Source organism: Dermochelys coriacea, chromosome 14 (genome assembly GCF_009764565.3).
Source record: "Dermochelys coriacea isolate rDerCor1 chromosome 14, rDerCor1.pri.v4, whole genome shotgun sequence".
In the NCBI taxonomy this organism is placed as follows: Eukaryota; Metazoa; Chordata; order Testudines; family Dermochelyidae; genus Dermochelys; species Dermochelys coriacea.
The window spans coordinates 13,579,034-13,594,554 of record NC_050081.1 but is presented as its reverse complement, the minus strand read 5'-3'; the positions used below and the strand labels follow the sequence as shown (position 1 = coordinate 13,594,554).

Sequence of the window (15,521 nt, the reverse complement as noted above, 5' to 3'; positions counted from 1 at the left end):
CTCTCTGTGCAAAAGGTTTGGGATTGGAGCCACTTGAGATTCAAGCAGACCAGAACTTTGGGGGTGTTGGAAATCCAAACCCAGGTGCAGATATTGAAAATGACTCCAATCTTTCTAATAAGTCAAACCTGCTCGAAATCCAACCCCGGATGAGCCCGTCTCTAATATACAGTGGTAAGGCTGGCCTTGCCCAAGATATACTAATGGGAAAGTTGGCAGGAAGCAAATTAAGGCTGTCTTTCTTCCATGGAGGGAAGTTTTGCTCCCAATATCTGTTTGCTAGGCAGACATTATCCTGAAACACAGAGGTCCACCGCTTTATGCTGCTTTCTTAACATCATCTTCAACCCTGTCTTGCCTTCTTCTTGTGCTCAGTATCCTGGGGATGCATCTCTTTGGCTGTAAGTTTGCTTCAGAGCGAGATGGAGACACCCTGCCGGACAGGAAGAACTTTGACTCCTTGCTGTGGGCCATTGTCACTGTTTTCCAGGTACAACAGCAAGAACTCCTTACCAAGCACACACATTGGGGCTGTAAGAGGGGGCGGGAGCGTTTAGGTTTGCTTTCCACAATGCCCTACAGAGCTCAATAAAACTAATAGCTGCGGGGGAGAGAAACCAAAATGTATCAACATGGGCGGGGAGGAGGAAACGTTTTCTGATGATACGAGACAATAAATGGAGATCGGATAAAAGGGGAACTCCAGGAGATACCAAAAGCTGCAGAGGAGAAGGCTCTTGCAGGAGCAGTGGTAAGATTGTGAGGAGTGACAGAGGGGTAATTAGTATGAGTAAAAGGACGGGTCTGGGAGCAAGGCTGACACAAGTCCAGTGAGAGCTTCAAAGCAAGACAGCCAGCCTGGATTCTCCACAGTGAGGAGAATCTGCTTTATGGCAATAATTTGTACTGTGCAATGTATTGCTGTTGGCAAATCTGGACTGTGTATTCAGAGTCTTTTGTGGATCTTCATCAGTCTTTGCAGAGAGAACAAAATGCCAGTGCATGCTACACGGCAGTCATTTAAAGCTCTGTATGGACCTTGATATCGGCTGGAGTTCCATGCACAGATTTAGGGCAGCTTGCAGCCCTTGGGGTTAGCATGCGGGGACGGGGGAGGGGGAGGGCGGGGAATCAGGTGCTATCCCTGTCTTTGCTTTGATTCATTGGGTGACCTGAGCTAAGTAACAATCCTTCTGTGCCCATCTGGAACACACCTTACAGGGCTGTTGAGAAGCAGCAATTGTACAGCATTAGTATTACATATTACCAGCGGGCTGGTTTCCCCAAGAATAGGGTTTTTGCCTGTTTAAGGCTGAAGACCTACAGCTCTGCCAACCTGGAGCATAAGTAAGACCATGTAAGAAAGATGAACGTCCCTAGTCAATAACCCAAACACTGGATTACTAGTGAATGTTGGGCTTTTGTGATGTCCCTTCATGCTCACGGTGTCCCTTCTCTTTAGATCCTGACTCAAGAAGACTGGAACAAGGTCCTCTACAATGGCATGGCATCTACCTCTTCCTGGGCTGCTCTGTACTTCATCGCCCTCATGACGTTTGGGAATTACGTTCTCTTCAATCTATTGGTGGCCATCCTGGTGGAAGGTTTCCAGACTGAGGTAAAACCTTATGGAGACTCCCCTCTTTATCTCTTTGTTCCCAGAGCGAGGAGGGTCTAGAACCAACATCCATCTGGAATTTAGATTTACAAAAGGGAAACTGATTAACTTAAATAGAGAGAGGGAGAAAAAATTAGCTCTTATTTTTTCTGTTTCTTAGCTAGGACCAAGTGCAATAAACCATGCTGTTTAACTGAGCTTAAATGAAAAGCTATGTTAGCATTAATATAATTGCAAGGATTCAGCTGTGAGTCAGTCAGCGCTGATGGAATAAAATGCTCTAAGAATGTCTTTGAAAGGGGCTTCATTGTGTTTGGGAGTCAGATTAAAAGCCATCCCTGTAAAGTTATGCAAGCTGGTGAGATTAGTGACATTATTATCTCTTTGGATGGTCTGTGTTATGGATCTCTTCCTGCTTGCGGCTCAGTGACACTTTAGCACATTTTTACACTTCAGTGTTCCTAGGCTGTCGATTGAGTCTCAGGGCTGGGAGCCTCTGTTAAATATCCTCTACCTTCCATAAGCATCTATGGGAAGTCAGCAAAGAGATCTTAGATCTGAATTGAACTTGACCTCTGTGTTTTTCTAACTATGCAGTTCGTGGTGAATGAATATACAACAGACTCCCTGAAACTAGCAGACAACCAGGGCTGCCTATGACCCAGGTCTCTACAGGCTAACAGAAGCAAAAAAAAAAAAAATGTTCATGAGGAAGGAGAAGAGAGAACTTTACACTTTGCAGAAGGGCTTAGATAAGGAAGTACAAGTCAGCACTATTCATCAGTAACTAGTAGTACAAGTTGTAATTTAAAGCGATGTCTCAGCTGATGGATATGTGTGTTGAGAGAATAATAAACATTAAAGTTTGTCACCTCCCTGTGCCATAATAATCCATCACACCATAACTAGCTATTTATACAACCTGATTGTTTTGATATTTTCCAAGGGCCGTTTAAGGGGATAATTTGTTAAATAGTTCTGGAATGAGGCTGTAGGTATGTGTGTTGTCATTTCACACTGGGTTAGTGTGTTATTTTGAATTGCCTATTATCATATCCATCTCTCTCTGGAAGTTGTCTACTCTGTCGTGGAAAATGGAGTTAAGGTCACTGTCAGGTTCTTCTGAACAAAAGATTTCTTTACAGGAGGTGGCATGTGCTTTGCCTAAGTAAAAGTAAGCCCGGGTAAAAAAAAAAACAAAAAAAACCCAACAGCTTGTCCTCTTGTGCAGTGATGCCTGAATTCAAACTCAGCCTCTCTCTGGTCAGACTTGTTCACTGATTCTAGAATGGCCACCTGATTGAAATATCACTTGCTGCAACTACTAGTAAAGAAAAGGACCTAACTTTTTAAAAACAGCATAACAGCATTTCACTCAGAGTGCAAATCCAGTTGTTTTTTGAGGAAATTAGTTTGCCTCTAGACATTGGAATAGAGTGATCAGATTCTGATCTTAAAACCACTACTGTAAATCTGGAATGACTCCATTAAAGATGGGAGTTACTCCTGATTTAGGCCCCAATTCCGGAAAGCACTAACACACATGCTTAACTTGAAGTCAATGGTATGTATACACATACCTAAAGTTAAGCATGTGCTTAAGTGCATCCCTTAATCAGAGTCTTGCACTGGTGTAACTGAGGCCAAAACCTGGCCTCAGGTCTTAGTTCCAAATTCTGATATCTGTGATGTTTGTGTCATTCCTATTTAACTCCATTGATACTGATGAAGTTACTCTAGATTTACACCGGTGTCATTACGATTGGAATTTGGCCCTTTTGTGTCTCAGACTTTTGTAATATATGGTCATCTCCCCCCTCCTCATGCGAATGGTAAGAAGTTCGCTGTAGTCTTCTAGTAAAATGAAATCTTGTGCACAAACCTCTCGGTTCAACAGCAGTTTTTCTTAGGCAGGCAGGTAGGTAGAGTGGACGTTTGCTGGATATGGTGAGACAGATCCTCAGCTGGTGTAAACCAGCATTACTCTATTGACTTCAGTAGAGCTACATCTCCTTACGTCAGCTGAGGATCTGCTCCTGACTATTTTATTCATCTTTACAAAAAATATTTCCATTTCTTGCTACCACACATACCGGGGGGCATCTCCTAAGTGAAATTAGATGAGATCATCTCCTATTGAAAATAACACAAAGCTTTTATCTCAGGAGATCATTTCTAGGTCCTTGACCCTCTATTCCTGGTTTATTTGGTTTTGGTTTTTTTTATTTCATTGTCCTTCAGATTTCTTCACAGAGCCTGTTGCTGCTGCCTTTATCTCTCCAATCCTTGAGTGCCTTTCCTCCAGCTGCAAACACCTTGTTAATGTTAGTGCATGCCTTTGCAGGCTTTTTGGTTGCTAAGCAGCAGATGTACATATGTGGTTAAGAAAGAAAAAAAACCCATTCCAAACTTTCAACAGAGATCCCTGCATTTCATTGTAACCTGGCTATTGCATGCAAAGGGCACACACAGGATTTTCTGCAGCCTGGGGTTTCTTTAATGTACATTCTCTGAATTACTTAGATTCAGAATTTGTGCCTGAAGGCACAGCAGCTCTAAGGTATGAAAGATGAGCTATGTGACTCCATTTGATAGAGCTGCTAACATATTACTTGAAAAAAGAAAAGGAGTACTTGTGGTATCTTAGAGACTAACAAATTTATTTGAGCATAAGCTTTCGTGAGCTACAGCTTACTTCTCATGAAAGCTTATGCTCAAATAAATTTGTTAGTCGCTAAAGTGCCACAAGTACTCCTTTTCTTTTTGCGAATACAGACTAACACGGCTGCTACTCTGAAACCTGATATTACTTGAGAGAACTATCCAGTTTCTGCCCTGGGGATTTATCTCTGAAACAAACAATGACTCCTGGTAAGAGAGCTTTTTGTCAGACACAAAGCTCCTCTCTTGAGGGACTTCATGATAATGTTATCTCTGAAGCATATTCTTCCATTGGTAATCCTCTCAATTTCATGTTCCCCTTGGTTTATTTTCTTGTCTCTGGCAATCCTCAGTTGCTAGTTTGTCTCATCTCCCTTCTTTGTGCCTGTTGTTCTTTAATTCCACCTTTCCCATCACAAGGCAACCAAAGTTCAGTGAGGACGGGGTTGTGTATGCATGCAGAACACTTGCATGCTTTATACATTAACAAAGATAAAAACCCAGAGTCTGTGGTGTAATACCAGACCATGGCTAAACAGTCTGAGACAACAGAACCTTGACTTCTCCTGGGACTCAAACAGAAGAAAACGATCAATTTTCACTCATCAGTTATTGAGATTTTGTACTGTATTTTTGTCACGTCCTTTACTTTTTACACTCTAGTCAGTTTCATTGGGATTATCCTTATGAAGGATAATTGTGTGTTTAATCTTTTGCTGGGTTATTCATGTGTCTTTTTATTAAAATCAAATTTGATAATACTTTAAATTATATGTACAATATATGCTTGGAAAGACATTGCTATCCCTGTTTGGATCCAAATTTTAACATACTGTTCTTAAATATTGTTCTAATGTATAGAGGGATGCAAAATCCAGGACCTCATTGCTAAGAAATTGGCCCAGCTGTCATAGCAAGAGCTGTGCAAATAATGGATTTTTCAATTCATTGGCAATTTTAAAAACAGGGAAAAATTGTTTTGGGTTCAACAGAAATAACATTTTTTTTAATTGTTTGGTAAATCAAAAAATAAAAAAAAAATGTTTTGGGTCAAATAAACCTTGTGCTTAGATTGAGATTTCTTTCCCTTCTTAAAATTAAAGGTAATTTTGAAATGAAAAGTCAAAATGTTTTGTTTAGAAAATGTTGAAACAAAACATTTTGCCTTTTAAAAAAAATAGGGTTTTGGGTTTTTTATTTGACTGAAACAATTTCACCAAAACCTACAGAAAATACACAACATTGGTTTGGTTTTTTGGTTGACCTGAATCTGCATTTTTCACAGCAAAATGTTGACTGAAAAATTTTACTCAGCTCATAACCTGTGCCAAGATCTCAATGTGATAGGTGAGAGAGACACCAAAAATAATATACAAACTCCTCTTACTGCCTCTGTAGTGTGCAGCTGAATTTAAAAATGCCATTCCCAAAGCTGCACGTCTCCAAACATGCTTGAATATGCTGAGAAATAAACACAAGTCTGTCAAGTCAACTTTCCCTATGGAAGGGAAAATGCAAAAAGGAGTACTGATAAGTGTTTTCCAAGTGGAAAAGGATAAAGGAGGTACAAAAATGTTGTTTTTGAGGTATTTGGGGCCCAATCCTGGAGTCATTACTCAGACACAACCCACAGGGCCAGATCCAAAACCCACTGAAGTCAATAGATCAAGTGCCCACTGATTTCAATGAGATTTGATTGGACCCAGTCAGAGTAACAACATATCTAATCTATAAAAGTTTCTGATGGCTTCCCTTGAACTAGCTATTTCATTTGGCTTTAACAGGATCAGTATTATGTGTTAATTAAAAACATGCATTGCTGCCTAATGACAGCATAATAAATATAGATCTCATTTTGCGGCCACAAAAAATCTGAGCATACATGGTTTTAATAATCTGACGGTATCTCATTAATGTGAACAGCTCTCACGTTGGAGCTAAATCAAATACTCCTTTTGAAACGCTTATTTTAAAGGTAAGGATGATCTCGTCTAAGGGCTGCGCTATCTTTCATCCTTTCCTTGCACTGAACAAAGTCAGCCGCGTCTGACTAGTCCAGTGTGTTGTGACCTATTCTGCTTTTTAATCTTGGTATGAAATTGTTGCTGATGGGTACACATTACTCTTCTCTACCCTTTTTTTTTTTAACTTTTCTCTCTATCTCTCTCTTTTTGATTCACTCTCAATTTTGATGCTGAAATTGTAAAAAAAAAAAAAATCAACCCCCCCCCTTCCCCCATTTTTACTTTAGGAAATCACCAAGCGAGAAGACGCGAGTGGGCAGTTAAGCTGTATTCAGCTGCCTGTCGACTCGTCGGTGGTACGTAAGAACTCAGCATGAACCCACCCAAACGCGCCGTTTGGTAGTTGTCTCTCTTTGTGGTGACTGGTCACACACCATGACGCTGTTCTCATTGTAGTAGCTGTCGTTCCTTTTGTCGTCATTGTCAAGCGAGCCTTGATTTTAAGTCTCTTTCTTCTTTGTGGAGTCAGACAGGTCAACACAGACTCCCCAGTATCACCTGAAACTGTTCTGGCTTCCTGCATCTTTTCTGTACAGTCCTCGATGCCTCTTTTAACCCCCCTCCCCTTCTGCCTGCCCCTTGTAACCCTGAGGCATGGATGATGCTCTTTCCCAGGCATGCTTGTCAAACACCTCCCTGATCACGCACGCTGCTCCCTGCTTCTGGACAAAACCTCACCCACCTCATGCATGTCCGCCCCAGTCCCTCTAGCTGCATGTGGTGGAGTGGAGAGAACTGCCAAAGACTGAAAGGACCTAGAATCAAGGCTGTCTGTGGACACTTGTGTGTCAGAGTGCTATGCTCTGGAGAAGTCAATATTAGCATTGAGGCAGCTGCAGTAGTCACTGATGAAAGAAATGCTCTAGCTCCACCAGGCATTTATGGGCTGGATGCTGGAATCGCTGGGTGACATTCTCTGGTCTGTGTTATGCAGGAGGTCAGGTTAGATGATCATAATGGTCCCTTCTGGCCTTAAAATTTATGAAGCTATGAAACCAAGCACAAACCAAACCCTGTCTCCCCTGCCCTTTACCCACCTGACCCTTCCCTTCTCATGCATCTTTCCTTTTTCACTTAATTTCTGTCCTGGAAGCTCTGGCTTTTACTTTAGCACAAAGGCATTTTCTATTGTGTTCAGGTACATTCTGCCCTCTTTCATACATGCTGATATAGCCACTGTGCCATATGGTCCATCTCAACATTCTCTCATATTTCAAAGGGATTTTAACTCCATGTTCTCTCATAAACCCTTTTCCATCCAGAAAGGCAAACTGGGAGCAAAAGAACAGGTAATGACCACGAGGCCCTGCGGTGAGATGCTTGCCTGCAGCTGCACTTAATATGTCATACGCTGTATTTAAGGGGGTGATGGTATATTCTGTTACAGCTAGAGTGGGATGCTTCAAAGAGATGGGTTTGGTGCTGTGGGGACGGAGGTTTGCAATCCCCATGTGGTCCTGCTCCTCCTTATTAATGCGCATCTCTTACTGCACCCAAGAGTGCACCCCTTGTCAGTGACAGAATATTTGAGGAACACAAATTAAGTAATGAAACCTATTTGCATTGCTCATTAGTTTTTAATGACCCATTAAGGAGAAATGAAGTGGCAGGCTTTCTGGAAGAGAATACTTGAAGTCCATATTCCAATAAAGAGGCAGAGAATTTAAAAATTCATCTAAATTCAAGCCAATGTTAATTTAATATTCCTTCTTGAAAGTGGCAATCCTGGCTCTTTAAAATACTACTGGCCCTGCAGGGTGAGTTTCCTCAAATAACAGGGTGATCCTGCAGGACCGGAAGAAATTTTAAAAGGCAAGGACTTCCTTTCACGCTCTCTGTTTTTGTGATGGCACTTCTCTGAGAGAGTCCATGGTATGATTGGAGAAAACATAACTGTTCGGCTGAACCAAAGAAACGGTGTTTTCCTTTGAGAATGTGGGCCCAACCCTGGATTCTTTAGTCAAACAAAACTCCCATTGAGTTTCTAGGTGGGCTTTGCCTGAGTAAGGAGCGCAGGCCTTGTATTGAATGTCATCTCCTTCAGTCTGCCACTCTAGCACTTTCCTAGCTGGAGCCTGTTCTGGCTTTTAAAATCAAACATGTACCCAAGCACCAAACTTCATTAGGGTGGACCAGGGCTAGTGGTGCAGCTTAGTCTTCACTGTAGGTGCTGAGTTCTCTTGTGCACCTAGATCCTCCTAGAGCTAAAGTAAGATTCTGCTTGGCTTCTTTCTTGTCATTGCATTTCCATTCTTCCCCCTTCCCCTCCCCAAGATACATCATACTAAGGGAGGGGGGCATTTTGCCAGAATAATGGTTTCAGCAGTAAGTCAACCCCCTTCAGGTGGGAATAATTCTGGCAAGCTCCATTCCTGGCTGATGTATTGTGATTATACCACACCCTAAGTATTTTTCCTCAGTGCCAATGGACAGAATCAGAAAGGGCTGAACTGGAAAGGCTTTGATTCGGTCTATGTCAGATGTCAGCAATGTCTGAGCTAGGCATTGGCAGAGTACGATAAGCAATGGAAGCCTTGAGCAATGGTAAATTATTTAACACATCATTCAAGGGGGACTCGAGTTGGTTTCCTGGATAGGTTTCTGATGACAGACCAAGATCAAAAGGGGAAACCCCTTGTCAACTCCTGGCATTCTAAATTGTACAACAGGACACAACTCCCCCCTAAATAAATAGGATGGTTATTCCACTTAGTATTGGATGAAATGGACACCTTGGGGAAGTCTAATTTGCTATTGTTGCATTGTCTCCCTTTGGAATCTGCTCTATTACATACCAAGTGCTCTTATGGCACTTTATGTAACTTTTCAGAGACAGACCCCGGTTATCTGCTGAAACCTACAGTCCAATGTTTATGCCACTTGCTGAAGTTTGGATTATTTCCTCTAAACTTCACTGGAAAGAGTTGTGTTCAGTGCTTGTGTGTAAACAGTTCTAATCCCATCCCTGGATTAATGGTCAAGGACAAGGAGGGTCAATTTTTCATCCAAAGAACATTCATCAGATTTATGTCCTTTCCCTAGTGTCTGCCCAGTGTGCAACTCCAGCAGAGAAGGTCAAATGGTTGTCTTCTGAGCCCCGCCTTTGGCTGCTTTTCGGGTAGCTCTGCCCTTTGGGAGTATAGTTAACAGTATGTGGTATAAATATGTGCATGCCTCATTGTGTGGAAGGTGATATCCCATTGTGGTACAAATTTCAGTAGATCAGTAGGTGTGTTTTTGGAGATGGGACCCATTGTTCAGAAGGCATTTCCATACCCATAGCCAATTTTCCTGGTTGCTAAACTGCTCTGTTTTGCTCTAGGGAGATGCTTCGAAGTCTGATTCTGAGGGGGATCTTTTCCCCCATAGCCTGAAAGAAGAGGGTGGACTTAAGAAAAACTTGTCAAACCCAGCATGTAAGTAACCACACTGGAAATCAGTCCTTCTAGGGCAACTTCACTTGATAGGAGACACGTGTCCAAAGGAGGAAAGCCCTTCTTGGGGGAGTGTTTAAGCAGTATCTCAGGTCATTGCAGACTCTATCAAGGTATAACTGATTTTAAATATGAGTCATGGATCATGACCCAAAGGCAAAGATATGTAATGGTGTTAGTCCGTTATCTCCCAGTAAAGCCCAAGAACCAGCCCATATACTATTGATATGGGGTTTATAACTGGGGAAGGAAACAGCAAGGAGCTGCTGCCTGTAGTTACCACTCTGACAGGCAGCAGAGCTGTGACGCACTAATGCTTGGAGAGCAGATACAGGGAATGGCCAAGGTGAGCTTTGCAGGGAGACATATTTTTTGTCCACGAGGTAGAAGATTTGGGGAGGTAGGAAGAAGAGAAACTGGGGGAGTCAAAGCTCGGGGGAAAAGAGGGAGAGTGTGAGGCCACAGAGCACCCTCAGCAGTGTTGTAGGACTTCAGCTGAAAGAATGTGGAGGAAGGAGTACAGAAGGGGAAGAGAACTGGGGAAGAAGAGCATAGGGAGAGGAAGTAGGGAAAGAGCTTACAGGAAGAGAGGGTGGGACATTGTGGGGAGCAAAGCATGGGGGGAGATGAAAGAAATTAATGGAAGAGGGAAGTTGGGGAGGCATGGTTGGCAGATTGCTGGCGCTCCTGAAGCAGCAGATGACAAACCAATGTCTGTTCTTGGCTGCTGATCTTGTAAACAAGTTTATTTGAGCCCCAGTGCCATGCAATTTCTGGTTTTAAAACAAAAACCCAACCTCCCCCTTACTCATTAAAAATCTCCTTTGTCCCATTAATTGAAGAGTTCTTTCCTTTTTGTGAAATTTGTTATTGGCCCATGTTCTGATTAGAGCTGGCTCCTTTAGGGCCATCGCATCCTTTGTCACTCTGATTTTGGATGCAACCTGAAGCGTGATGGAGAATGATGGTTTATTGCATGTTCCTAGAGCTGCAGTATCTTAAAAACTCCTTGTTTCTTCCAGTGATGGTACTGAGCGACCTCCCAGAGCTGAAGAAGAGTCTGACCCCTCCCCTCATCATCCACACAGCTGCCACCCCAATGCCAATGCCAAAAAGTGCCATGTTTGGAGATACAGCTCAGGGCTATGAATCTCGCAGGGCCAGCAGTGTCTCCATAGATCCCAATGCCTATGAACTGAAATCACCGGTATGCAGCTCATCTTCTTGATCATCCTTTGTGGCTGCTTTGTTTCTGTTTGGTTTGTGCGGCTGTTTCCAGCTGTGTGGGCTCTGTCTGTCTAAGTGTTTATACTGCACTCGCTGTCTTGGTATTTCTAGGCCTGTCCATTGGGAACAAGCATGAGATGGTGGCAGTGATGCTGAGTTGACACTCTCCATGTTCTTGTCCCTTCCTCAGTCCAGCATACAGAGCTCCCCACACAGCCCTTGGAGCGCAGCAAGCAGCTGGAACAGTCGCAGGTCAAGTTGGAATAGCCTGGGGCGGGCTCCCAGCCTGAAACGCCGGAGCCAGAGTGGGGAGCGCAAGTCCCTCTTGTCTGGGAATGGGAAGGAGAGTTCGGAGGAAGGGGAAAGCTCAGACGAGGAGAGGTCCAGCCGGACTGGGAGCGTTAATGGCTCTTTACCTCAACACATGGCGTCGCTGGAAACTAAAGGCTCGTTTGATCTCCAAGATACCTTGCAGGTGCCTTCCCTGTACCGAACCAGCAGCATGCACAGCAGCCAGACCGCTGCATCAGAGCATCAAGACTGCAATGGGAAAACCTCCTCAGGAGTCTTGTTACATCAGCTCCATTTGGACGATGATGACGGTGATGATGAAGGCAACCTGGTAAGACAAATCAACAGCCGGTGGCTGCTGAAGCTTCTTGGCTTTCCTTTGTTTAACTGACACCTGTTCCGTTAGCAGAACAATGCTGCTGAGTGCCGGCCAATAGTCCACTGCAGTTGGGTGCATCTCTCCTGCTCTCTAGCAGCAGACTTAAGAACACCATGTAAATCCCGCATAAAAGCCACAGTGGGTGCATGGGTTATGAGAGCCCACCTCCTGCATGCTACGGAACAGCTGACCACTGGCGGGCAGGAGGCACTGGAGGGGAGGAGGAGGAGCTGATCAATAGGGTTGCCGGTGGGTGCTCCGGCCCTGGAGAACCCACAGAGTCAGCGCCTATGTTCCTTCCCCTGGAGGTTTCTCCACCTAGGTTTCACTGCAGGCCTGGCTGGAACACACATTTTCCACTCCTCCTGTTCCACAAGAAACCTCCACCCATTATCAGCCTGGAAAGACACAAGTGCCCATTCTGGATGCGTTACCTGTGTCCCTCGAAGGGACTGAGCCCCAGTGGCCTATCAATTTGCAGCGGGTGGTGTGGGGAAGGGTGGTGTGGGGGAGGGTGAAGGTTACAAAATGAGACTTGGGCTTTGCAGCAGGAGGCACAATAGAATGGCTTTGAATGGAGCCCCAGATGATCTTAGATCTTGGACCTGAGCGTGGTACCCGTTCTGTTCTTAGCGCTTTAGATGTACTTTGTAGGACATCATGCAAAGCTTTTCTTTGATGTTGTTCCCACCTTTCTATTTCTCTCCCCCCCCACCCCCAGCAACTTTTGCTTTCAGTTTTGGGTTAGAATGAGTGCCAAAATCTTAAAGCAAACTCAATGAAACCACAAAGTTCAAACTGGTTCCATGTTGGAGCAATGAGAACCTCAAATCTCACATGCTTTCTCTGCAGAACCTTAAATGGCAACATACAGGGGAGAGGGCTGATGTGGTCTTTCTGGGATGTGCAGCTGTTAGGAAGGCTGTGTCATTTGGTTTCTACTTCTGTTTTTCAAGTGATATAAGTCATGCAGTGGACATAGCCTGGCTATCTGTGCACTATCTGAGTAACACTTGGCTAGTCTGTGTAGGTGCACTGGATGTGGGTTGGGGGGGGGCAAGGGAGGAGACCAGGGTATAATGAGTCTACACCCTCCCATTAGTACAGCAGCATAGGACCCTAGTGTTACTCCCTGGTCCCAGAGGGGATGTCCAGACAGATTGGGGTCAGGTCTCTTGTACACGCTGGTATCCAGCAGTAATCGCAGCACAAATGCATTGCCTGTCTCTGGTTATTTCAGAAAAAAAAATTATCTTTGAAATAGAGAATAGTACATTTCTCTTTCTCCAACTATAAGGTTAAATTCTGCCCTCAGATGCGAGCGGGCAATTTCTATTGATGTAAACAGGAGAAGCAGATGTATATCCAAGGGCAAATTTGGCCCATTAGTCTCACTGACTTATTAGACTCATAGAGGCAGCATTAGGCTTTGCATTATTTTCAATGTGTAGAGGCATTAGTCCAATATGTATGTCTCTTTCAGAGGTCTGAGAAGTGCCATTTAGAAAACATTTGCTAAAAGCATGGCGGGGGAGAAAATCAGCTGTAATTTTGCACTGATTAGACATGTGAGGTGGTTAAGAGGCATTTCCCATTTTACATTTTCCCTGCATCTGTGCTTTCAAATGAATATGTGAAATTTGCACTGTGATGCCGTGCCCAATTTGTGTAAATGCCAGAGCAGTTTCAGTGTTAGAGTCACTGTAACCACACTAGAGATGCATCTAAATACAAAGAACCAAGCAGAGAGCTGTCATTCACCCTGTCCAGCCCCATTAAGGGAAATCAGGGAGATTGCATGGGTGCGGGGTGGAGGTTAGCACCAAACTTGGCCTCCAGTCAATAAGGAACATAGAATGTGACTTATCAAATAAAAACCTGCTGACCACCTTTCCCACATATCTCAGCGTCTGGAGATCTCCTGGAACTTTATCTCCCTGTGCGTGCAAGCATAAATGTGACACGAACATCTCATTTTATTGAGATCTTTCATTCATCCCTGACCTTCTTCTATTACACTAGCAAAACCTGCATGGGGATGTTGCAAAGGCTAACGAGACCTTGAAACATCTTCCATAAATTACAGCAGGAGAATTTTGCTCCCTATCCAGAGAGTTACAAACAGGATGAGACAATAACAGGTGACAGCAAATTGCTAATAAAGGGAGAATCTAAAAACGTATACAGCTCAATCAAGGGTCTAGGCTTATTCTGAGTCGTGAGCCTGCCCTAGCTCTCGAGCAGCTGGCTTGACAACTAGCTAAAATCAAACTCTAAGCAGATAGCAACTGACACTATGGCAGCAAAATCTGATGATATTTAGGATAATGGTCTCCATGTTCTAGTCACAAACTGATGTCCATGAAAAACCCACCAGTCCTGCTCCCCTTCAGGGAACAGGACTGGGGACTATGGTAAGGTCAGTATATTCCAATCCATGCTGAACAAGGAAAAGCTTAAACCCCATTCATTGCCCTGGAAAGAAAAGTGCAGCCTGTAGGGACTGCATCAGGCTAGGAGTGAGGAGCTGTGGCCCACCGGGCAGATGGATAGTGTTGCTAGACTGCTGGGCCTTGTGAACTAGGAATCATGAAAAGCCGGAGGTTTCTTATGGTGTGGAATGCCCCTTGGAAGGAGGAAAGGACTGGAGGCTGGGGAAAGGCCCTGGCCTTCTTTTTCCTTCACTCCCCCGGCAAGGGGAGGACTGGGACTCTGGGGGGCATCCTGCCAATAGGGGAGGATTTCTTTTCTTTATTTGATTGTTATGTCACTTGGGCACACAAGACTGTGTGGAATTAATTGCTGAACCAGGAGGAAGCCAGGTTTGTGGGGGTAGTGGGGGGAGCTTCATAGAATCATAGAATATCAGGGTTGGAAGGGACCTCAGGAGGTCCAGCCCCTTGCTCAAAGCAGGACCAATCCCCAACTAAATCATCCCAGCCAGGGCTTTGTCAAGCCTGACCGTAAAAACCTCTAAGGAAGGAGATTCCACCATCTCCCTGGGTAACGCATTCCAGTGCTTCACCACCCTCCTAGTGAAAAAGTTTTTCCTAATATCCAACCTAAACCTCCCCCGCTGCAACTTGAGCTTCTTGGTTTGTGGTGTGTGTTAGGCCTGTCTACTCTAGGAAATTAGGTTGGTACAGCTACGTTGCTGTGGAATGTTAAAAAGCCACACCCCGAATGACACAGTTCAACCAACGTAAGCCCTGGTGTAGACACCACTAAGTTGACAGGAGAATTCTCCCATTGATCTAGCTACCGCCTCTCGCAGAGGTGGATTACCTACTCTGACAGGAGACGCCGTCCCATCAGTGTAGCTAGTGTCTTCACTGAAGTGCTACAGCAACGCAGGTTCAGTGCTTTATGTGTAGAGAAGCCCTTAGTCTTCTTAGACCCGTGACCCCAATAGATTGGGCAGTGACTCCTGTTACTGTCCCAGAAAGGAGATAAATGGATATTAGCCATCCATACTGGGGCAGAAAAAGGCAGGCATCCGCCAGCCTCTGAAATACTGTAAATTGTCAGTTGTAAATTGACTGGGCCTGGAGAACACAGCACAGCACAAAAATTGGCTTGTCTACCTTTGTGAGCATTTCAGATGCAATGAGCAACCAGCGTGGGTCTGAAATAGGCATCATTCTCCATTGTAGTGTTAGTCTGGGCAAGTGTCTGTGAACAGTAATTATTGTAGAAGCAGCTGGGGCAATACTGAGACTATGAAAGAAGCAGGTTGTGGAAATATCTTAGTACAGTTCATTGGTATTGGAGAATGAAAATGGAACTTTGAGAATCTTAATGGCTGCTAAAGACTACCATAATTGCCAAGTACATACTGACGAGAAACAGAGGTTCTTTTGACCAAGATATAGTTGCCTAGCCACAAA

The 15,521-nt window shown here is 44.1% G+C and overlaps 1 protein-coding gene across 3 annotated transcripts in view; it reads left to right on the top strand.

Moving 5' to 3' along the window:
* CACNA1G (calcium voltage-gated channel subunit alpha1 G) overlaps positions 1-15,521 on the top strand; it is a 152,439-nt gene that overhangs the window by 62,287 nt on the left and 74,631 nt on the right. For all 3 annotated transcript variants that reach the window (XM_043497274.1, XM_043497273.1, XM_043497276.1), the window contains exons 11-16: positions 376-490; positions 1,463-1,618; positions 6,531-6,599; positions 9,626-9,719; positions 10,760-10,944; positions 11,155-11,586. In XM_043497274.1, coding sequence (XP_043353209.1) covers positions 376-490; positions 1,463-1,618; positions 6,531-6,599; positions 9,626-9,719; positions 10,760-10,944; positions 11,155-11,586 — 1,051 coding nt within the window. The remainder of the gene's footprint in view (positions 1-375; positions 491-1,462; positions 1,619-6,530; positions 6,600-9,625; positions 9,720-10,759; positions 10,945-11,154; positions 11,587-15,521) is intronic.